The following is a 24,775-nucleotide window of genomic DNA, read 5'->3' on the forward strand; positions in this document are numbered from 1 at the left end:
TTATATTTGAATTGGTATTTCTAATAGTATGGTAGAAGATACATTAGTGATTAGATTTACTTACTTAGACAAAATTTGAATTAAGTTCAACATTGTTGTAGATATTTAGTATCTATCAGACTATAATATGATTAGCTTGTTTATTGTTTTACACTACTTTTGAAGCATGGTGTATATTTTATTTAGTTAATATTTAGAATATATTATAAATAAAATTTAAAATATTTAACAATTCTAATACTTAGATTGATAGAATTACTTAGATTAATAGAATTGCAATTATCTGTGCATTTGACAAGATCTTTTGTGCAAAGCACTTATAATTCTTTATTTTTTTCCTCAACAAAAATAAATAAAGCACATTAAGACATAGTTATATTATGTATAGAAAAATATAAAGGTTATGGTTATAGATTTAATTTAAATTTCTATCTCCAACTAAAATATATAGATAGTTTTATAAAACTACTTCATAAAAAACATTTAACGTTAAATAAAGTACTTAGTATTCATGTATGATGCCATATCAGGACTTTGCATAGTTACAAGTTTAATGTAAAGAGTCTTGAAGAGGGACAACTTAAGGGGCGCATTCCATTGCTGCAGAAACTTGTGCCGAACACTGTTGATATTTGTTTGAATTTGTTGTTTCAATTTGTTGGCCTTCACTTCGCTGTTGTTGCCACAAGGGCTTACTGTCCTCGCAGTGTGTTTCACCAAAGCATTCCAAGTACTAGAAAGTGTAGGTACCGGGAGAGAACAGACAGTATAAAATGAATAATACAACAACCACATAAGTTTGAGAGATCTTCACATTTTCTTTCGAATCTCAAGGCATGACATGGTCCATCGCAGGCGCAAGTTTATAACATTGATGCTCTTGAGAGAGAAGTCGTCTGTAAGCTTAGATCAGTTGGTGACGAAGTCCACAAGACGTCGACGACGTGGAATCACTGCGAAAGGAAAATTTTCCACGGACAACGGAACAGGAGATATTTAAGCAGACTCCCGGTTGCCTTTTCGGCCTCATGTTTGCACACTGCGAAACTACAGATTTTGGCGTCTAGTCTTCTGAAAGGCCTCCATGTTCTCAGCAGAACTCGGTTAGGACTCTGCAAAATGCATCAGATCATCGATAGTTGACTTCAAATAATAATGCTTTTTGCAGAGTCGTACTATCTAGCAGTTCACTTCAGATCTTCCAGGTCCCTTGTATTTATCTGCACTATGTTTGACTCATCAATAAGGCTGTACATGACGGTATCTATGATGTTTATTTGCATGCAAGCTTCATCGCACAATCTAGAACTTAAATGCCATTGGGAGAGCTCTCAAAGTTCGTCCCCAGTTAATGTTCGAGACACGACGTTTCTAATTATTTGGTGATTCGTTCATGCATTTAGGCCTTTCTATCAGAACCTCATGAACTTTGTCGACTACACCATTTGAGGATGAAATTGCAGTATCGTTGCTTGAAATAGGACGTGTATTAAAGTGATGAAAAGTGGAGTGTGTCATCCGAGAAGGTCTTAATAACTCCACTCGGTTTCACGATCCCAGCCATGTCATAAGCGTAACGAAACGAAAAGGCAAATTTTAGTCGAGAATTTTGAGCAATAATTTTGAAACCTTTGATTAGATTGACTGGCAATAATGACTTTCGATTTGGTGGAGCACCACCACGTTGCTGCCCTGAGTCTGAATTGTCACTGTTGGAGATATGCATCTTCCTACTGCTTGAGATAAAATTTGATTTGGAACAGTTGGTAAGGGAAAGACGTCTTCCCTCCTACTCTCCATGGTTTGCAATGGCCCTCAAGGGACTTGGTCACTAACGAAATCAGTGCACCAACAGTCACCGCAACCACACATCAAGGCTTGGTTGTACTATTCTTCACAGATTCTTATTCGCAAATTCTTGTTGGCTGTAGCCATCTATTGCAGTTTCAGGGATCAAACTATTGGTCTGAATTACGTCAATGGCGGGTCATCAATCATTCACTATGGTAATGCAGGCCCTGATTGCACAGATATCACTGAGAACATGTTGAATGACGCACTGGCATTGCATCTCAGATTTTGAAAACTTATCGAAGTAAGAAGTTTGAAAACAGAACATGAAAGCAGACGATGCGCTAGATGTAAAGACCTAGGCATCATCCACTGGAGCTAGAACTTTCCTCTTCGTGCTTATCATCAACGACTTCCTTTGCAGTTGCCTTTTCCTTGGGCTCAGCATCCTTCGGCACCCCCTTTTGCGCATCATTGCCTACCTGCGGATGGTTGCCCTTCTTGCTCGTGCTTCCAGTCGCAGCAGGGTCGGTAGTCTTGCCAGACTCACTCTGCTTGCTCTGATGTGTCTGCTTCTCCAGAATATAGCTAGGACGTCGCCTTTTCGGGGAGGACTTCCTCGATGACTTCCTTGAAGTCCTCTCGGTTGTGGTTTGGCTACCACTACTCATCACAGAAATCTCCTTGATCACTTTCCTGTACTTCCGCTTTCTTTTGCCTTTCTGGTCGTGCTTGGCATTTCCTTTACCTGGTGTGCTATCTGACGACCAGGATGCAGGACTCGCACTTGTTTCCTCTGAGAATCCTTGTAGAGAGGTCGCAAGGGAAGTATCCCCATCGGTATCCACATCTGACTGATCTAACTTGATTTTTTTCCCTTTGCAATCTCCAGCTCTCGCAGTGGCGGTCTCAGATCCATAGTCATCATCTTTAATGTTCCTCTTTCGCTGCTGTTTCACAGCTACTGGTTTTCGCTGTCGAAGAACATGAGACCTTCTCTTTGCGACTTTAGCCATCCTCATCTTGGACCCGCCTCTCTTCCCCGCTCGCCTCGCCATTGAAGATAATGCAATTATGTGCTATTTCAACACTGAACATGCAATAATCCTTCAAATTAATGAACGTCTGCCCCACAGTGATTAAAGACTGGAAGGATTCGAAGGCCGATGGAGCGCCAGAGACACGAATGACCCTTCGGATATGTGAAAGTGGTTTAGGGTTTAGGGTGGCGGTGCTGGTGGTGGTGCCCTCAGGGATTGACGTCGTTTGAATTGTGGGGAGGCCCCCCCCCCCTCCTGCCCGCCTGCCCGTCTGCCCGCTCCCTTTTCTTACCGACACATCGTTCCACTTCACCATTCCCGAAACCTTTCTGCTTTTAAGTGTGGGAAAGGAAACGGCGACCAAAATCCTAAATTTGTGTTCTAGAGCAGGAATCAACATCACAAACAGGATTTCCAAAATAGATTAATATATTTTGGATTGTTGTTTTGTGTTGAGCAACAATTTAGTTGATTTAATAAAAATTCAAGAGATTAAAAAATGATTGGTTTTGTACAAAGTGAGACTTAAAACTATGAGTGACTTTGTTGAAAATTCTATATTTATATTAGAATTTTGATGCTTTTAATAAAATGTTGAACATAATATATATATATATATATATATATATATATATATATATATTTATATATTTATAGACGCATACATATATATTCATACACGGTTCACATATATATCTTTGTATCTTATAAATTTAATTTGGTATTTCCATAACATGATAACTTTATTATTTATTTGTATTGGGTTACAATCAAGTATTTAGTACTGCTATTTTTTAAATCTAATATTTACATATATTATTGAATTATTAAATAAAAATATATTAATATTTTATTTACTTGTATATTCTATACATTAAAGGCAAAACTGACTATTTGTCTATATACATCCATCTAAAGAATCATACATCTATTTATTAATCTTTTTAATCATTTACCTATTTTTTGATTGCTTAAAATTAAGATCTGTTCAAATTCCATTTGAATGATATTTTATAAGCAATTCAAAACTTGTGCCTATCTAATAATCTCATGTTAAAGAATAATACAATTATAGATTAATTTACGAAATAAAATTCCAATCAATTTAATTATTGCTAATTGCAAAAAGAAGAGCTATTAATATCTTCAATTCAAAGAGTTGGTAGCTACTCACAAGTTTTTATTTAAATTTTTTACTTGTTAAAGAAAGAACTATACATAAAGAAATTATTGCAAAATTTTGGAAGAAAGATGCACTAACAATAAGTCAATAGTAAAATATTAAAAGAAGCCCCTCATAGCTTGTATTATAGAAATTTGTAGTAGAAGTATAATTGGAAGAGAGAGATATTTACAAAAACATTGTTACAAAGTAACTAAAGATAGCACTACTTGTAGCATCCTGTCATAAAAGACCTACAACAAAACCTAAGAGAATAACAACTTGTAAGAACTACTAAGTTTGATCTAAGGATATGATACAAGCATGTGATTATCATAATCAATTTTATCTTGCATGTCAAGGAAGTAATATGCTTTTATACTCTATTTTTATACATCACATAAATAATTTATTATATAACTTATTTTGATTCATAATTTTAATATATACTTATTTTTAAATAAGAATAAGAATAAAATAAGAATAAAATATTATTAATATCAATGTTATGACATAGCAATTCACATTTTTGATATAATTACTATGCATAGATCAATTTAGTATTATTTTTTTTATAAATTTGATAAAAATTTAAAATTAAGCCTTTCAATTTTTAAAATAATATAAAAAATTTTAAAGTGAAGTTCAATTAAACTTGACTTAAAATGCTTGACTCAGATAATGAACAAATTAGATCTTAATGATAATTTTTATTTTATTAATAAGTCCTCAAAATTCAAATTTAATACCATAGACCTATTGCAATAGACCAATTTTTGGTTTTCTAATAGATGCAATTGTATTACTTTGAATTTCATTAGAAACTTTTGATATCTACATATCTTTTTGATTGATCACTTTTTATGTTAATTTATGCTATAAACAAATTTAATCTGTTGCAAGCACCAATTATTCTATTTGGTCTTTTATCTAAGCTATGACATTCTTTATTTTGACTAATTGTGTGATAAGAATGACAACTTAGGAACCTTTACACAACAAAGAGAAGCAAAAAAATAAAAAATAAAAAAGAGTTATATTACAAATATTACATCAATTTAGAAGAAGGTAAATTTTAAACTCTGAAGCTCTTTGATGCTTCAAAATATAAAAAACTTAACTCAATCTTTATCAATAAAGAATAAATTTAAACATCATTTATGTTTTATATTTTTTTATTTTTTAAGAATAAAAATCAAGATGATTTTTTCATAAGATTATAAAATTATGTATCATTAATAAAATATTATAAAATATAATAAGAGATCTAGAAATAATATAGAAATATTATATTTTTAAAAATAATTAAATAATAATTAAATTTAAAGAAATTAAAGAGTCTTGAATTAAGATTGACATCTAATAAAGACATTGATAAGACATAAAATGATTATAACCTTGCCTCTATATATACTACCTACTAAGAAAGCCATGTAAAAGCTTCTTAGGAACCAAAAACTTGTGGCCCAGGCATCCAAATTATAGATTATTTCCATAGTAATTCTAATAGAAGTATTTATATCTATAAAACATATCTATAAGAATCTACATATTTTGTTTAGATCTAAGAAGTTTCATTAAAGTTTTTTTTTTTGACTTATATTTGAAGTAGTTTAAGTATTAAATGTAATTACATCTTTTTAAGTAAAGTTAAATTGTATATATATATATATATATATATATATATATAATAATAAGAAAATTATTTTAAAATAATAAACTCGATTTTTAAAATCTATACTTGATATTAAAATTTATACGAAATTCAGTAAATAAATATAAAATATAAATATTTATACATATTCAAGTTAAAAATACTAATTTTTGTATATTTATATATAAAGAGTTATGTCATTAATATTTTAAATGTATGTTTTCATTTCTATAAATACAAATGCGCTTTTTGAAAATTTAAAAATAAAATATAAATAATTTTTTTAGTGAAAAATATATGATAATTCTTTATGACCCGAGTATTTTTTTATCCAATCCTCTGAAAAGACAAACTTGTGTTTTTTTTACATGAAAGGAAAATTAAAAAGAAAAATTAAAATATCGCCACAATAAAAAGCTTATTGAAATATTAAAGATTTATTTTTCTTCAACTACTAGTTTATTTCTTCACAAGATATGAAAATTAATTATATGACACATTTTTTAATTAAGTTCTAAAAATCACTTGTTGAAAAGACTTGTTAGTTATGCTTTTGAATGATACTTTGGTTATATAATTTTAGAAAGTTTAAAGATATCCCAGAAGAATTTAAAGCTTCAAAAAAATATCATAGAATGTTTTTATACAAGGAAATATTAATTTTTATTAAAAAATTATATGAATTATTTACTTTCTGAGTTGAATAATGTGTTTTTTATTTTTATTTTTATTTTTAATTTGATGAATTGACAATCGGATACAATTGCAGTTTTGAATGTAATCAAGAACCTATTGATATATAACTATATATATAAAAAAATATATAAAAAAAAAAGGGGGGGAAGAAAGAAAAAACTTGACTAAAGAACCCTTTTATCCAGCCGTCGATCAATTTCACAACCACAAAATGAACCAACTAGGAAAACTAGATATATGGTGTTTCTTTGTTGTATTAAAGATCAAATAATATAGTAAAAGCAAACCTCCACCACTTTTAAGCAGTAGCCAAACCACAATACAAGCTGAAGTGTGTGTGTGTGTATATCTATTGAAATTGAGCAAGTAGTCTCATATATACACTACTACAAGTTGTGTCAATGGATACGAATCTATCACCAAATCTGCAATCACAACAATAAAGATGGAATCCAGCACATGTCAGAAGAAAACCCCAAGACTTCCAATAATCTGATGCGAGACGCAAACAGAAACAAACTGGCAGTAAAGACACACAGAACTGTGGATGCCGAAATCCCCCCCCCCACCAAACCAATCCCTCTCTCCCATCCTGTCCACCGTGTCCATCCACGTATGCATATGCGGTGGCAAGGGCAAGTGCCACATCAGCCACAACAGCCATCCATCCACCAGCCCAAACCACCCACCCTCCGAGCCTCCGCGAGGCGGGCGATGCACGGACAGGCCAGGAAGAAAGGATGAACAGATCCATGGATGGGAAGATGGTGCCCGAGGATCCTCATCCGTGGACGCTTTAGACGTTGATGCTACAATCTTCAATCAGGCGGGCAATGTGAATGGTTCCTTTTCTTCATCGTAAGAGTTTGGCAGAGGCGTATGGATACGGATACGATGCGGTGGACAACATCGCGTAGATTGTAGCTTGAGGGATAAGCCGTTGGATGGCGGGAATGCGTTCCCGGGAAATTCCTCCATTCCCCAAACCCGGGCTTCAATTCAAAGCCTGCGCGGTACACCTCGACAACCCTACTACAAATTTTCCCTCCATCAGGTTGTTTCCCTCCATTTCCATCCAGACCACTCCCCCCTGGCTCCCAACGTTCACCGCTATTCTCTTGTATCGGTGGCGCTGTTCCTGTGACCGCATTATCATTTCCCTAGGCCCCGACTTCTGGGTTTGGAGTTCTTGCTATTCTGTGTAGTTGTGCCCTGCCTTTGTGGTTCGGTGTTCTGCTGCTGAATTGTCGAGTGAAGACGTAATTGCTTGCAACTTGGGGATTCTTGAGTGTCGGTTTGAGCTCGCTTCGTGTCTGCTTCTTCCGATTGGATGAGTTATTGTCCAATTGCTATTTTGGCGGGCTGAGTTTGTCGTGGAAGGTTGTCAACGTTGCCCGGCTTCTGCATCTGCAATTGCAATGCGGCTGCGGGAGAGGTCACAGGTGGATTACACCAATCGTGTATTTGTTGACATTGATCTTGATTCTAAAGGTCCGCTAGTCACCAGAGAAGGTGCTTCGGCCAGTAGGATGATTAGTCCTGGGGTGTTTGATGAGATCGAGCAATCTGATAGTGAAGACAGCTTCGGTGGTGACAAGCCTGAAGCAATTTCCGACGATTCATCAAACTTAGATGACGATGTCCCTGTTGCGACGAAGATACACACCGGGCGGTTGCGTCGCAGGAAGCTGAAAGCGGGGCGACTTGCGGAAGGGCGAGGTGAAGGTGATGATATAGCTGGAGGCACCAGGACAAAGGCCAAGAAACCTGCTTCCAAAGACTTGTTATTGAAATATCTTCAACCCAATGTCAGCAATGTTGAGGATCGGCCCAGTCGGGTGAATTTGGGGTATATCTAACCTAGCCCTCTTCTCCAACGATGTGATTACGTCTCTAGGACCGTTCAAACGGTGTCCTGCTTGTCAGTAGACTTAATCTACCGTCATAATCAATTGACATTGAACTAGATTTTCACTGAATGTGTTCTTATGCTCTTCTACGAATGCATTTAACGCCAAAATGAACTCACCCTCAGTTCTCCTTGATCGATAGGAGTGATAGTGAAGACGCATTTGAAGGAGCTCCCCCGTTGCTACAAGCAGGACGTAGAAAGAGGAAAGTGGTGGCGCAACCTAGAGGAAATAGTGTGCCATTGTCCAGCGATGATGATGGTGGCGATGATAGGCCATTGAAGAGATGTCCCATGAAACTCAGGTGGGGTCTCATGTGCCCGTCATGTCGTTGACAGCTTACTGCAATGAAACCGCTCTGAAACTGGCCAGGATTGTCAGTGATGTCTTGCCCTTCTTGTAATCAATTCATGAGTGGATTGGGTTGTGGACTGTTTCTGGAGTTATTTAATCCTAGATGTGACGTACCTGACAAAGACGCTGTGTCTTTTTGAAGTAATGGCTCGTCGATCGCAAGATTCTCTTCTCGTCCTGCACGACAGAGCGTTTTGAGCTATAAGGATCATTCCTCAAGTGATGACGAACAATTCGAACCACTCGGTGCTGTCTCAAAAAGTCAAGATCAGCTTGGAGCATTTTCAGACGCCCAAGACGAGGAAATGCAAGATGCTAGTGATAAAGACTTGGTAGATTTCGGGGCTTATGCATTTAAAAAGGAGGATAATGGAACCAAAAGAAAACTATCGACTAAAACATTATGCAAGGAGAAAACTGCCAATGACAGGACTCGGCGTTTACGCAATCTCAGCAAGCCTGCTAGCTCGAAGGGTATCTCTTCAGATATGCACCATAGTGTTGAAGCTAGTAAGCTTCGTGGGTCTCGCCTCATTCTTCTTTAATCATATGAACTTTCTGGGGTGCTGAATCTTACTAGCTGTGTTCAAGTGCGTGATTATGTGATACATAGCAGGCGTTCTTGGTGTTTCCGCCTCGTCGCAAGTTTTTATGCATTTCGCTAATTCCGAGCCTTCTTACAGGTGAAGAGTCCCTTCCTGGACAGCGGCGTCCATTACGTGAGTATAGTATCAGAAACTTGAAAGATGCCTCCTCTTCCGATGAAAGCGGACCAGCAGGTGGTATATTTCACTGCGAATCGTTCTCTGAGACTTCACTGAATTCTTGTTCTTATTATATATTGATCCGAAGTGCATTAGAGCTTCTACCAGATTGTAGATACTCTTATGCTTGTTTTCACTATTTGATGTATCAGTTATCTCTCAGACTTGTAGCTAACGCCTGAGTTTAGCAGGTCTTGAAACCAGCAAAGTGGATGCCGTCTCCAAGTGGAAGCCTCGACGATGGTTAGAGGGATGTGATGGTGAGACACAGCACTGCAGTGAAGCGCAAGATGAATCAACGTCACCAGTATTAGATCGTCTTGAGGCTGAGCAACCTGTTATGCTCAATATTGGAGTATATGGCATTGAAAGGGACGAGGGTCCAGCCGCTGTCGCAAAGCGAATTGGACGGGTGGAAAAGATCTTGTCAGCTAGGAAGGATGGTGACTCCTCCCTGATCTTCACTGTGAAAGAGTACGGTAAAAGCTACAGAGATGTGGTACATGTAAACGAGAGCACCCTTTTGAAGCACTGCCCTCAGCTCATCCGGAACTTTTTGAAACGGTTAGCTCAACTAGGACGAGTTGATGGTCACTGTTCAGATCGGCCGGACAGTCCAGCATTTGATCCCCTCTTCACCAAAATTGATCGGATTATAGCTCATGAAGTTCAGAAGAAGAAAAAGGTTTATCTTGTGAAATGGTGTCGGCTTCCATACACGGAGGTCACCTGGGAGAAGGAAGAGAAATTGTCAGGTGATAGACTGGCTATTTCTCGTTACTACCAAATCAACAAAGTGCCCTCTCCATCGAACTCGTCCGGGAAATCTATTCAGAAGCGGTTTAGGGACGGGCGTGTGCTAAGGAACTACCAAGAGGAAGGCGTTACCTGGCTCGACCACAATTTTGAGAATCGCACCAACTGTGTCCTTGCAGACGAAATGGGTTTGGGTAAAACTATTCAGGTCGATTCACTCCCCAAGCAACGAACCCCTTCAGCAGATGTGATGTCGCATCTTTGCAGTCACATATCTACATTGGACTTTGTGTATTTTAGACCTCACAAGCGTGCTGCCAAGTAATCGTGTGCCGGGTGTGACGCCCTGATTTTCATTAGAAGCATATAGTTATTACAACGTTTTCCATCCCTGTCAAAGCTCATTATGGTCTACTATTTCGGTCAAGTAAGCTAAGGTCCTTAACTATCCTCGTTTCCATGGAAGAAGTTTTGGAGCCAACTGAGTTTCAGTACACTGAAGCCTGCATATATTTGTGTTGGCTTTTGTAGTCTGTCGCAATGTTGGAGACGCTGCGTTGCAAGCGAAACTTGCGGGGACCATTTTTGGTTATTGTTCCTGTCTCAACGCTTGGACATTGGCAACGTGAGATTGAGTCACTGACTGACATGAATTGTATAGTGTACTCTGGCACCCAAGACGATCGGGATATAATTCGCCAATACGAGTTCAACTTTGCTAGTAACTCCAAGGCACTCAAATTTAATGTGCGTATTCATTTGCTAAGTGGAGGTGGACACTGATTTGTGGCTTTTGCCGTTAGTTCGCTTCTATTCTAAGTCATGATGAAGGATTCCGGTGTTCCTGAATAACATGCTCCGAACCTTGAGAGATGTGTCTGAGGCTGATGGTGATCATTGGGTCCCTTTTACAGGTACTTTTGACTAGTTTTGAGATGTTGATGCGGGACCAGAACAAGCTTGCCAAGGAGACATGGCAGTACATAATTGTCGATGAAGCGCACAGGTAGCTCCTTCCTCCTTCTCCACTTTCCCTAGTCTTTTCTTTTTCTTCTTCAAAGTCATCATATGACATGTATGTAACAAACTGTTAGTATCATAAATTAACGCTTTCACGGTAATTGTCCGACGCATCTAGTATGTTTGTGTTCTTGATGGTTGTGAAGGAACTCCTTGTCTGCTAAGTCTGGTGCCCAATTGCACCGTCTATATTTGTTTTATTCAGGTTGAAATCTAGAGTCTCGAAAACTACGCAGGCTCTCCGACAATTGAAAGTCAGGAAGGGTGGCCTTCTACTCCTCACAGGCACCCCTGTCCAAAATAACACGAAAGAGATCTTGTAAGTTACTCACATATGTTAATTTGCATCTCTATGTAATTGTCCACATGCTCTTATCTGTTTAACTCCGTGAGTAATAATCACTCGAGTATCGTCGTGGATTCGCAGTAGCCTGCTGAACCTGTTAGATCCAGAGAAGTTCAACTCTGAGGAGGACTTTCTGGAGAAGTATGGTGAGATAGAAGATGCCGAGCAGGTAAAGGGTTTTGTACACTGCAGTTTGGTCGTGAAGTAGATTTCACCTGAATATAGCTTTTGAAGTTGTTTGCAACATTTCACGGCACTCTACAGTCGAGGTCATCAGATTCCCAGGGTTGACAGAATGTTGGGTCCGCCAGATCAAGGATTTACAGGAGAACATACTCAGGCCCCGACTATTGAGACGAATGAAGGAAGACGTTGAGAAAAGCATACCTCAGAAAGAAGAGGTACTATTCCTCTTTATTATCACTGTGAAGCTGACAATTCATCAAATTGTAGTTGCGAGTCTCGCACAGTTGTGTATTAGGAGCGGACGAGAAATCTTTCTACTGCTACACGACTATAGGATTAAGCCAATTCTAAGTGGATACGTGAAGCACTGCTACCTAACCACATTAGTGGAGTATGGGAAGAGAATGTCTTGAACTTTCCTCACGACAATATCTAAGGTTCACCTTCAGGAGGATCCGAGAATTTCATTTCTTACTCGTGCGATTGGTTCAAAGATTGCCTCTTCACTAGCCTACCTTTTGGTGATGTAGACTATCGTGTGGGTGGAGCTCACAAAGGATCAAAGACTTTTCTACAAGGCGATTCTTGAGAACAACGTTGCAAGCTTGTTGAAGGGTTCTAGCACTAGTAACTTGCCCAATCTAAGAAATGTGGTAAGCTACTTGAGTTTCAGGATCTGCTGATGCTCTGTAGCGCACTAACTTTGTTGTAAGGCTCTAAACTTTGTTGTAAGGCTCTGGACTGTTAGGTTCTATGAACCTGCGGTTGTGAGCTTCTCGGCACATTGTGCCTTCAGGGAACGTTATTGATCTGTACGATTCTCTCTATTGATGATGATGCAGGCAATGGAACTTCGGAAAGTTTGCAATCATCCGTTTCTTTGTGATGGGCTTGAGGACAGCCTGACTGCTAAACTTAGATCGAATGCTGTAAGTCTCGTATTTGGATGTTTCCACTTCATGCATTGTTGAATGCATTATAACTCTATTTCCACAGCATGGATAGCTGTTCTTAGAATTTGCCACTTGAAATGTTTGCCCTTTCTAGCTAACAGCGACGTACACTGGTAATATTTGTTACTGTATTTGAATCTGTATTTTACTCTTCTATTTTCTAGAACGACTCAAATGCTTCTGGGAACTTACTTCAAAATAGTTCGGGGAAAATGATACTCGTCGACAAACTTCTGCCTAAGCTTAAAGATGCAGGTCGGCGCGTGTTAATTTTCTCGCAGGTAATCGTTCGCAGACGGTTAGATTTTGTAATGTCTGAATTGAACGTTGGCTAATCCATTCTCGTTAGACTAGGTTGTGCGAAGATTAGACAATGGGAAGGTTTCAAATATGGTCTTTCTTGGTGGCATCTACATATCATTTTCCACGTGACTAATGACGTAGTTTGCTCAATTGTGCTCCCAGTTCACAATCATGCTCGATTTACTGGAGGATTACATGATCATGAAGGGGTACTCTTATGAAAGAATTGATGGGAAGATCCGTGGATCTGAAAGACAGGTACGATGTAATATCTCTCATGCCTTGCTTTGGATCTAAGCTTCCTAAAATACGCAAGGTACACGTAGGGACAATTAGCTTCTGATATGTGAGCAATGCCCATCTTGATGCAGGCCGCAATCGACCGCTATTCTGCTAAAGACAGCGACATCTTCGTCTTCTTACTTTCTACTCGTGCTGGTGGCCTGGGGATTACCCTTACTGCTGTGAGCTTCTTGTCCTGGTTTTGGTATTCTTTGCTTAGTTAATGCTTCGTCAGCATCATATGTTTCATTTCGCATCCTGACAAGGAGTAGTGATCAGAATTTCTGAAAATCGCTTACTTCTGCATGTGCAGGCAGATACGTGTATCATTTACGATTCTGACTGGAACCCCCAAAATGACTTGCAAGCTATGGCAAGATGTCACAGGTTCGCTATTCTCCAAATGTAATTCTTTTCAAACGCAACGAACCGACTGAGTTGGATTTACTGCTTCACTTCTTCGAACGTGTGCGTCAGCGAGTATTTCATACTAATTAAGTTCTCGTTGCAATGTTCCAGAATTGGCCAGACAAAGGATGTAAAAATTTATCGTCTCATCACTAGGAACACTTACGAGGAGCGGCTATTTGAGTGCTCATCACGCAAGTATGGTCTGGACGAAGCTATCCTTGGAAATCGCGTAGGCGCAGATGTTAACCTTGACCATGATAAGCACATTGAAAGCTTGCTCAAGCACGGAGCTTACGACATAATGAAGGTACTATGACTAACTTGCTACATGCTTGAGCCATGTAGCATTGACAATGAAACAATTTTGCACTTCTAGTTTTTGTTGGATCTTCACCGCCACCAATTTCATGGATAATTTTGGTGGTTGGACATCAGGACGGGGGAGATGAAGCTGCCGCAGAGTTTAACGCCCAAGATATTGACCAGATATTGGAGCAAAGGACACAACAAAGACAGATTGGGGGGTAAATCACTGAAGATTTCTTTGTCGTACTTTTGTGTTCTTTACTGTGTGTACTGGGAGATATCGGTTTCTGTTAATGGAATGATCGTTCTGATAATCACTCCCACAATACCTAGCCATTTGAGCAATTATTCCTGCGTTGATGCTAATGTGGTGATATCAACTATACTACCTGAAATGTGGCAGACGTGGCAACAATACTTTTTCTGTTGCGACATTCAAAACCAATCCAGAGGTGGATGCTGTAGCAGAGTCTGAGCAGGACTCAAAATGTTTTTGGCAAGGATTGATGCCTGAAGCTTGTGATAGGACGATGGCAGAGGCTATAGCTGCTGAAGTACCTACCGATCTCCATCCCGGGGGTTTACGGAAGAGAACTCGCGGTCGTGTTAATTATCGCGAGAATGCCCGGTCTTTGGAGGATAGTAGCTCGGATGAGATGGATGATGGTATGAAATCTAAGAAAGCTGGAAATGAAAATGATGCTTCTTTTTCTTCAGATCTGGAGAGCTCTGAAGGAAACGGGACCCACATCAATTATTGGTCCGAGAAGGAACTCAAGCGGCTTGAAGATCGATTTTTTGCCCTTGGGAGGGATCGAACTGGTAATGCATGAAGCCCGTTTTGAAACATGTGAATGTGGAGACTCAATCATCTTATAATCTACGAGGCAGTTCTCAGTCAAAAATCATTTTTCAACTGGTTTTGCATCCCACCCAAACGCAGAAGACCATTTTTTCCGTACATTACTGGGTGCCAAGTTGAATACAATTACGTTGCATCTAGTTTATGTTGTTTATACTGACAGGGTTGTGGAATTTGCAGAGCAAATACGGGAAGAAGCTCGGTTGGAGCATCGCAGTCCAGAGGACATTGATGAAATTTCCAACATCTTGGTTGAGTTGTGCCAGAGTTACGTAGGCGCTAATGCTCTACTTTACTCAACTGTAGAGGATCCAACTTCAACTAATGCCGAGCCTCGTAACTGTACTGAAATGGGAGAGCAGCCGAAACTTCAGCCTTTGGTTTTGCCAGCTTCTGTACGGAAAGTCTTGGAGTCTCAAGCATGCAAGGACCGAATCCAAAGGAATGCCCAACGGTGTGTGTCTTGCTACCTACTATGATACAATTTTGCCAACTGTGTTTATCTGAGAACACTGCAATGAAACGATTCTAATTTAAAAGATTTTGCTCGGAACGCAGATATTTGCAGCAATTGCATGAACGCAAAGTACTGGCTGAGGCTCTTCAGATTCGAGCCTTTGATTTCATGGACATGCCACAGAGGTTTGTCTTGAACTATGCTCTTTTCTCTTCACTTTATCTGGAGCAGGAGAAGGCCTTAATCGTATGTTTGATTTCGTAGTTTGTCGGCTTTATCTCCTAGAGTACCTCAGCTTGTCTAAAGCTTATAAACATTTAGTTCCCAAGTATGTGTGATCTTAATGAAGCTGTGGATCTAACCGTTTCTTATTTTTCAGGTCAAAGAAACTCCCAAATTGGTGGGGCCTCAAAGAAGATGCAGACCTGTTGAAGGGGGCTCACATTCACGGCCACAAAGACTTCAAAAAGATAAGGTCAATTAATGCTAGTCCGATACCTTGTCGAACTATTAATCTCAGATATGTCACTTAGTATATTTAAGTAGTCAGCGTTTGAGATTCTACCTGTGGACATACATGCGGCCAGATATCTGACTGTCGTCTGCTTTTTTATCAGGATGGACAGCAATCTTTCTTTTGTAAACCGTACTGGACAAATTTCGGAATCAAAGGTAAGACCAACCCATCAACTATACCTGATGTGTACTGTTTCAATATTTCAGGCCTCGGCTTCAGCACAAATAAGATCAAATGTTCTCGACCTGTCATGTTGCACACGACAGGTCCTGCTCAAGTATCATACTGTCACCTTAGCATATTTCGTGATAAACCATTCCCGAGGTTCTTCTTGGCTTATACTGACTGCTGTTCCTTATGTTTTTGCTCAACCATGGTTCACTACTCAGAATGGAGAGCAGGTTCAAGAGAGCATGCCTTCGGATCAAGTACTGGGATCAAGGCTAAAGACCTTGATTGAGTCACTTCCCAATGGATTAACTGATCACGCTCTGAAGAAACGGGCAAGCAGGGCTGAGGCCTCTCGCAAGTCTAAAATGAAGACTGACCAAGGGTAATTTTAACCTACAACATTGCCATCATTTCCTTGCCGTTATCAGTCTTGTTTGTCTCCATTGTATTCACTGATCTCCACCATTGCCCCTTTAGGAAATCTGACGAGGCAAAGAAGTTACAGCCTATCATGAATGACAAGAATTTAGCCGAGTGGGTCACATCTTCGATAATCACTGGTGGGAAGGCAGAATCTATCAAGGATCAACCTATTAGTTCCAAGGCCAAACTGAAGGCTCAAGCCAGGGAATCTCAGAAGAGGCCGGTTTCAACGTTAAATTGTCTGCCAGTACTCCCCTTGGAGATCATTAAAGTACCTACTATCACAACTGAGATCGCACAATCCACGTTGGTGGACGAGTGCCAAATTCAGCCTGCTGACCCAGCGACTTCTCCTAGGAAGCCTCTTTCACAAAACAAGCAAATAGACTTGGAATCTCATAAGTCTCCCCAAGCTTTGGTGCTCAAATCAAAGCAAAAAGCTGGAAACGTAAGTAGCACTTTCAATGAACTTTTCAACTAGAAACATTTCTTTGCAGGGCATACTACAAATATCGGTTTCATACGTCAGGATTTGAACTTTTCTGAGTTTCCGATGCTTTTATTTTCAGATGTGAATGTGAGCTAATTATTGAAGAAAGTCTTTCTTGCTTCATCCTGAGTTGGTTTTACTCGTTGACTACTGTCTCAGGTCCCACAAGAGAACAAGCCACCATCAAAGAAGAGGAAATTATCACTTTCTCATACCGCGGGGAAGAGTCCCAAGGAAAGTTCCTGTAGACAACTATCACTGAAGTCGTTCATGAAGTCATTGCCAGTGCAGTAACAGGAGGCATTTTTGCAGTGTACCATTACGTTTGCCTCTTTTATATCACGGATTCAAGTAATTTTAAAATTAGACCTTCGTTTTAATCACATTAGACTTTTGGTAGGCCCTGCGCCTATTTTCGGATGTAAAATTCTAGTTAGCATAGGCATGATCGATGTAGAACTGGTTGCGTATATAACATCTTGATTGAATTTTGTACATAAATTTGTTAATGGAGCGTGCTATTACCTACAGCATCGCGGAAATTTTATGTAAGATATAACACAGCAGATGTCACAAGTATTTACTAACTTTCTCATTCAGAAATCACTGTCTATAGAAGGTTGATGAGGGTGAACAATGGAACATTGGTTATTTTAAAGGCAATATCCTATCTGCTGTCATTTTTTATACCGATTTAACCGTGAAGTAACCTAAAATATCAGCATAACGTGATTGGCCATAGAGTTTTAAAAGCATTGCACATTATCAATAATTTCTCAATGATCATTGTTATTTACGCAACATAATAACAGTTGATGTAAACTATGTATAGAAGCTCAAATACAAGTTGTCCGAATAATTTTATACAGAAGTTGTATTCGTTTGTGTCCTTATTGATTTCAACTCAGAGGGAGGTGCACTTGCATGGATTCAACTTGGTGCCAATTAAGTTCCAGTTGTATGTGTGGTTGAGCGTTTTTAATATTTAAATCAAAAGATGAACTAAACCAAGATACTTAAATCATAAGTAGTGTAACGTAACTTTATCTCATCACTTCAAAATTAATTTCCAATTGCACACTCTGCCCCAAGTGTTTTTTCAAAGAGCTCATCAAAAGTTAACACAAAATTCAATTTTAAGTCCACATTACTTAGAAAACTGGTGACGTTGAAGCGCTCAGAAGAGTAGTGTAGACACAGCACGTAAAATTGCCAATGCATTGTAAAACACACAACCAGAAAAACATAATCGTTCATCCAAATATCACATGAAAGTATCATTCATCGTCACGTCGAAGCAGAAGCTGCAGAGTAGCAGCGACGGAAGGGACTGAGAACGGGGCATCGAGCTTAGAAGGAGAGTCAGCGCCGATGCGGCCCAATTCCAGATTCACGCGTTCACTACTTGCTACATTCGGGCTATGGCAATCGGGGAAGGAGCTACTAGGACGCCTACTAGGAGCTGGATGACAATCCGGTGGAATGTGGGGTCTAGATCTGAGAGAGTTCTGCGTTCTGTTCTTGGCTGCGAGGCTCCGCGATGCTTATCTCAGGCAGCCTTGAGCTTCTCGATGTCCAGCTTCTGCATTGTCATCATGGTCTGAAACACTCGCGCCACTTTTTCTGAGTCGGAGTTGCTCATAAGCTCCGGGAGCACCTTGGGCACAATTTGCCACGACAAGCCGTAGCGGTCCTTCAGCCAGCCGCAGTCACTGGGTGAGCCCCCACCCTCGATGAGTGCGTCCCAGAGGTGGTCGATCTCGGCTTGGTCGTCGCAGTCGATGGTGAACGATACTGCTTCCGTGAACTTGAAGGTTGGCCCTCCATTGAGGCCCAGGAATGGCCGACCCGCCAGCGTGAATTTCACCAACAAGACCGCTCCACTAGGAGTGCTGGGATTGTCCGCTGGGGCGTGGACAATCTTGTCGATGCGAGAATCGGGCAGCAGAGCGACGTAGAAGGCCGCTGCCTCCTCTGCTTTGCCGTGATCGAACCAGAGGCAGGGGGTAATTTTCGACATGGTTGGTTTACCTTCAAGAATTCTTCTCACAACAGCTGCAAATAAAGCACCACTTATTTGACTTACAGTAGCCAATTTGCGACCAAATTGCAGCTAATTGGACAACTCACACGTAGCGGAATCAAAAAACCGTGCAACAACGCAATATTTCAACGTGCCTGCACATTGAAATAGAAGTGAATATCTCTGTTAGCTGAAAGACAAACAGACTGGGTCTACCGACTGTCAAGACATTCAGGAGTTTAGCGAAAAAATCCGAGGCCTCAGATCAAGGTGAAAAACTCCCCACACAACTTGCAACATGACAACATCTAACAACGTGAGCTCTTCAGATGACTATCCGGCCAAGAATGCAGAAACAAGACTTCCACAGATTGCAAGGTCTGAAACACAACGCACTCGAGCGGGGGATACTGCGTGACGGCAAGCAGTGGAAAGAGGATGTTCTGCTCTATCGTAGAGAGGCTGTGGTGGTGTTGGATCTTAAAGCAGAATGGCTGGTCGCCGTCTTGGGTCCAACGCCAAAGCTTCACTCACACGCTCAGGAGAGCCCATACGAGCCCTGACATGAGCCAGCTTAATAAAGAATGATGCAGAGTGGAAGTGCGGCATTGATGGGTCTTCCTCCCCATCGGACCTTGTGGTCCACATTTGGGTCCCCTCGACGCCGACGATTCAAACGTCGCAGGCGGCTCCGCTCGGCGAAGAGATGGCGTTCGGGTCCAGAACCCTCACAACTTCCCCGCTTCATAAACGTGAATCCATCGTCATTCTTTTTATATTCTTCATTAATCTATTCAAAGCAGAATAATGAATTGGAGACGAATTAACAGAGAATGTAGAAGTCAATGAGAAAGAGCGAGAGCCAACGTGGAAATCACCAAATGATGAAATTTATTAATGAAAATGAATGGCATGTTAATTAAGGGCATCAGGAGTGAGTTCAATAATAGTAAGATCCATCAAACATTACTGTTATATTTTAATTTTTAAAATTATATTCAAGTATAAATCAAAATAAAAGATAATTAAATAAATATGTCATGTGGATATTTGAATTTGTTCCATAAGTTTCTTGTTTTAGAAAGTTGTGTTGGAGGTAATTTGCAACTTGATGCTCAAGCCATAAGTCTTGCGGTCCTTAGGAAGCTTCTATAAGATCTTCTTTGTACTCACTTCTTTCATTACATAACAATAATCTATTAGTAGTCTTGTGAAACTATCAAGAGCATAAATCAAGACAAAATCCAAAAGACAATATATTCATATGTTATTGAAGATGAAAGAAAAATAAAATAAAATAAAATAATTAGAATATTAAAACAAATAAATAATAAAAAATAAAAATAAAATGGCTATTTTTAAATAAAAATATACTATAAAGACTTGAATCAAGTCTAAGACACAAGAAAGATGTTTACAAGACTAAGAATGGCTTAGTCTTTCATATATATTAGTTACAAAGAAGTCCAATGTTTACACTGAAGTTCAATGTTTATACTAAAAAATAAATGCAATTGAGATGAGAAATTACAAGTAGAACAATTTTAATAAGTGAATTTTAATAGTCTTGTCACTATTTGTATGAAGGGATCAAGGATTTATATGTTAGAGAATTTTGATGGAATAAGATCAGAATTTAGAAGATTTTTATAATAAGTCAAGTTCTTTTTAGATCACATGCTTTTCAATATTCTAATAGAATTATTCAAGTAGATATTACAAGCACACTTCTTACTAGAAGCATCCTTCATTAATTTGTATCTTTAATAGAAAAAGGATTTACAACCTTTGTATAATTTAATTTTATTTTCGGAAGTATTTATGGCTACTTTTGGAGATAGCAATAAAAAAATGGTAGTAATAATAAAATTCCAATGTTTGTAAGAAGAGTCATGTTTAACTATTATTTATATTGCCAAAGTCCAATATCTTGCTTGTGACTTAGATTATAACCATAAAATTATCAAGGATATGAATCTCAAAAAAAGAAAATCTTCAACACTCTTGTATCACTGAAAGGAACTAGAAAGTTGCTCAAAGATGATATAATATTGAACTAAAATGACTATTGCCAAAAAACAAGAAGACTAAAAAGTCTGGAAACAAGACTAACGACTAAAAAGCGTTGACACGAGTGAAGAAGGCTTCACTCTTGCCTCCACATATATTCTCTACCTACGAGCTACGTGGCGATTTTCTATAGGACCTTTAATATGTGTTGACTTTGCTAGCCACATCTCTTAACTTGCAAGGCAAGTTATCTATATTTTGCCACATAGTTAACTTGTTTCACAAGCTAATATATGGAGTTAACTTGTTCGATAAGCTACCAACATGTGGTTAACTTGTTGGCTAAGTTTTTAACCTACAAACACATCTAAAGTCAAAACCACATCTATGAAGCTTCTGAGAAGCTTTTCTAGAAGATTTTATGAAATTAATCTATATTTACATACATCTATCTAATCATATAAGTAACTATTGGAGTAAATGTATATGTCTAAGATATTATTCTCTCTTCTAGGAATGAGTTCCACGAGGAGCGATCATCATCTTTTATGGATCTTTGTAATTCTTCATCTTAATTTTGATGGATGTTGTCGATGAAAGGCCTCAACCTTCTTTATTGCATTTGCAAGATTCTTTGCAAGCTCCCATGTACATTTGCTAATATCATATCTATGCCAATAAAGAAGATATTTCAACCTATTTCGACGCCACTTTAAATCTAAGACTTCTTCTATCTCAAACTCTTGATTATTATCTACTTCTATAGGAAGAGGTGGCATTTGTCTTCTTTTCAAGATATTCACTATCTTATACAACTTAAAAAGAGACATGTGAAATACATGGTGGATCTTCATAGGTTCTAGTAGATATAATCAATATTCAACATGATTGACTTATTCACTAATAAGAAAAGGTCCAAGCCTACAATTGTTCAACTTGTCACAAAGACGAGTAGTCTTGATATTGCGACAAAGTAACCATACCTTGTCACATATATTAAATTATAGTTACTTTTTGCGATAGGCACCCGTATTGGTTTTTTGTCATTCTTAAGCTTCTTTTAGTTGTGCCTTCATTGTTGCAAGTAGCTTTTACAAAAAATTTGCTAAATCTTTCACCGCAAGATTATCAACTTTTGAAAAGTCAAAAGTATGAAGTTATTGATGATAACCATAATTGACAAAGAAAGATATTTTTTGAGTAGAAAAATATACTAAATTAATGTATGCAAACTTTGTAAATGGCAAAAGAGTTGTTCAATCATCTTGATGATAGTTGATGGTATACCTCAAATTCTGCTACAAAACTTAATTCACCCATTTTATTTATCCATCAATTTGAGTATGAGAAGTCAAAGAGAATTATATATCTTCTTTTAGAATCTTGAATAGAATTCTCCAAAATCTTGATATAAATTGAGTCTACTTATTTGATATAATATCCTTTGGTAATCCTTGATAGCAATAGATATTGTCAATGAAAAGCTTAGTTATTTCTTCACATGAAATAAATTTTGTACATGATACAAAATATGCCATTTTGAAGATTTGATCTATAATTATAAATATAGAATCATATGAACTTGAACTTGAAAGATTTATAATAAAATCTATAGAAATAGAAGATCATAGTTGTTAGAATATAGGCAATGGTTGAAAAAGTCTATGGAATTGATGACGAGGAGTTTTTGATCTTGAACAAACATCACATGATTGGACAAAGTCTTTTATTACCTTCCACATTTGCGACCACCAAAAATCTCTAGATATAAGTTCTAAAGTCTTGTTGTATCTAAAATATCTTGGTGTTGGAAAGTCATTACATGCTTGAAGAACACATAAATTTGCTTATCTTTTTGGAACATATAGGTATCCTTCGAAATAGAGTAGGCTGTTCTTGAATTTTAACTTTGAAATATCATGAGACTTGGATGAAAGATTCTTGATATTACGAACAAGGAAATTAAAGGACATACTTGATTGAATTTATTTGACAAAGGTCGAATTAATAATCAATATTGATTTCATTGCTCGAAGATGAAAATGCTTTAGCTTCAAAAGGATTATTCTTTGTTGATCAAAAGATACATCTCCTTCTTTTGATATAAGATAAGAATGTCTAAAAAGAGTATATGATAAACCTTGTTATTTTTAAAGTCAATAAATGATCTTGAAATCAAATCTTGATAATAACATATTCGATCAGGCTTGATAACGATTCAAAATACGTGCCAATATGAAATACTTGAGATTCTTCTGATCTATATATATTGTGACTGAACTTGAAGTGCCTTCTAGATAATGATACTATTCTTGAAATGAATCCACAATTGCAAGAAGTTCTTTGTTGTGGATCTTATAGTTAATTTTGGATGTTAAAAACTTTGTGGGATAAAAAACTACTAGATGGAGTTTGTTATCTATTCCCATTTTGTGATAATATTACATTCTAGGCAAAGTCTAATGCATCTGTTTCCATAAAGAATGCCTTAGAAAAGTCAATGTAATACAAAAATGGTATAAAAGTAAATCCTTTCTTCAAAGCAATAAATAATACTTTTGCTTCTTTATTCTACTCAAGTTTGTCTTTAAAAGTCAAATGTATAAGTGGAGTTGCAACTTAAAAAAAGTTCTTAATAAAGATTTGATAATAATTGACAAAGTCCAAAAAAAATTGTACATCTCTTATCGTTCTTGAGGTCTTCCAATCTATGATAGTTTGAACCTTCTTTGGATCTATCATATAGCCTTTATTGGAAATGATGTACTCCAAAAAGTCAACTTGAATAGTATCAAATACATACTTTTCTATCTTTGCATATAATCATATATCTCTTAGTTTTTGTAACAAACAACAAACATAAACTTTATGCTCTTCTATGTTCTTAGAATAGATTAAAATATTATTCAAATAAGAAATGAAAAAATCATCAAGAAACTCACAAAAGACATCATTCATTAGATGTTGAAAAGCAGTTGGTGCATTTGTGAGTCCAAAAGACATGATATTATATTCAAAATGTCCATACCTAGTTCAGATAGTAGTCTTCCATTCATCTCCTTCTTTGATGCGAACTAAGTTATATGCTCCTCATAGATCTATTTTTGTATAGATATTTCCTTGATTTAGTATCAAGGATATATACTAGAAAGTTGTAGAAGATTCTAGAAGATTTTAGAGAAGCTTTGTAGTTTGTAGAAACTAATTGAGAAGTTTTCAAGCTCACGGAAGCTACTTGAGAAGCTTTCTAGCTTATGGAAGTTACTTGAGAAGCTTCATAACTCATAGAAGTTGCTTGAAAAGCTTCTTAGTTTTTGGAAGCTACTTGAGAAGCTTCTTAGCTTATAGTATATATAAGAGCCTAGACTGAGTGGATCCTCAGTCTCGACAATACATCTCTTGGAGCTCTACCTCACCTCTATAGTGTTGTTTTTGTACTCATCTAATTAATCAAGTTCTTGTCGATTCTTCTTTAGCTTCTTGTTTAGATTTCCAATCAGTATTCTAAATTTGTGACATTTTGTCGAAACTACATTCATCTTTCATATCAGAGCTAGTTCCTGCTTGTTAGAATGTAGATTATCACTCTGCTTGAAGGTTCTGGCATTTTAGAGGTTACGGATTACCCTCCTCTAAATTGATATTTCTTCTATTATAATATTGGAGTCTTAACTTTCTTAGAGAAAGTGGATTATCTTTCTTCTTGAAGGTTTTAAGGCATTTTAGAGGTTGCTGAGTACCCTCCTTGAAACCAATACAGCCTTCTTGTAGAATCATTTCTTTCCTTCTTTTAGAATGGCTCGAGGTCAAGATAATAGTATGACTGAAAGTTCAGAGTCCAATTTGGACGCCATTATAAATTTTCTTGCTACGTTATCATAGAGAACT

General features: G+C 37.8%; 2 protein-coding genes across 8 annotated transcripts; one reads left to right on the top strand and one right to left on the bottom strand.

Moving 5' to 3' along the window:
* Positions 1 to 7,419: 7,419 nt before the first annotated feature.
* On the top strand, positions 7,420 to 17,413 carry LOC112273296 (uncharacterized). 6 transcript variants are annotated; one of them, XM_090245192.1, is made up of 26 exons: positions 7,420 to 8,192; positions 8,396 to 8,557; positions 8,750 to 9,117; positions 9,291 to 9,386; positions 9,563 to 10,335; positions 10,659 to 10,874; positions 11,042 to 11,133; positions 11,353 to 11,466; positions 11,575 to 11,662; positions 11,805 to 11,894; positions 12,210 to 12,332; positions 12,522 to 12,608; positions 12,797 to 12,913; positions 13,098 to 13,193; positions 13,307 to 13,399; positions 13,531 to 13,604; positions 13,737 to 13,935; positions 14,064 to 14,152; positions 14,338 to 14,756; positions 14,977 to 15,250; positions 15,355 to 15,438; positions 15,633 to 15,728; positions 15,871 to 15,925; positions 16,160 to 16,323; positions 16,419 to 16,812; positions 17,014 to 17,413. In XM_090245192.1, the coding sequence occupies exons 1-26, from the start codon at positions 7,762 to 7,764 to the stop codon at positions 17,146 to 17,148; spliced, it is 4,929 nt and encodes a 1,642-aa protein (XP_090101318.1). In that variant the 5' UTR covers positions 7,420 to 7,761; the 3' UTR covers positions 17,149 to 17,413. The 6 variants fall into 6 exon arrangements, with proteins under 6 accessions (XP_090101318.1, XP_073385551.1, XP_073385549.1 ...); XM_073529450.2 differs by having other exon boundaries at positions 7,503 to 8,192; positions 15,871 to 16,036; XM_073529448.2 differs by having other exon boundaries at positions 7,612 to 8,192; positions 8,750 to 9,126; positions 15,871 to 16,036.
* Positions 17,414 to 18,106: 693 nt separating this feature from the next.
* LOC112273297 (uncharacterized) lies at positions 18,107 to 19,576 on the bottom strand. Of its 2 annotated transcripts, none has more exons than XM_024501901.2 (2): positions 19,274 to 19,576; positions 18,107 to 19,032 (listed from the first exon to the last, which is right to left on the bottom strand). In XM_024501901.2, exon 2 carries the CDS (start codon positions 18,872 to 18,874, stop codon positions 18,404 to 18,406), a length of 471 nt encoding a protein of 156 aa, XP_024357669.1. In that variant the 5' UTR covers positions 18,875 to 19,032; positions 19,274 to 19,576; the 3' UTR covers positions 18,107 to 18,403. The 2 variants fall into 2 exon arrangements, with proteins under 2 accessions (XP_024357669.1, XP_073385553.1); XM_073529452.2 differs by having other exon boundaries at positions 18,107 to 18,909; positions 19,274 to 19,455.
* Positions 19,577 to 24,775: the final 5,199 nt, after the last annotated feature.

Source organism: Physcomitrium patens, chromosome 20 (assembly GCF_059467195.1).
Source record: "Physcomitrium patens ecotype Gransden chromosome 20, ASM5946719v1, whole genome shotgun sequence".
In the NCBI taxonomy this organism is placed as follows: Eukaryota; Viridiplantae; Streptophyta; class Bryopsida; order Funariales; family Funariaceae; genus Physcomitrium; species Physcomitrium patens.

Coding starts and splice junctions, on each gene's coding strand:
- LOC112273297 (XM_024501901.2), bottom strand. CDS start 18,874: ATGTCGAAAATTACCCCCTGCCTCTGGTTCGATCACGGCAAAGCAGAG.
- LOC112273296 (XM_073529448.2), top strand. CDS start 7,762: ATGCGGCTGCGGGAGAGGTCACAGGTGGATTACACCAATCGTGTATTT. Junction 15,251..15,354: donor ATCCAAAGGAATGCCCAACG/GTGTGTGTCTTG, acceptor CTCGGAACGCAG/ATATTTGCAGCAATTGCATG. Junction 15,729..15,870: donor AAAGACTTCAAAAAGATAAG/GTCAATTAATGC, acceptor CTTTTTTATCAG/GATGGACAGCAATCTTTCTT.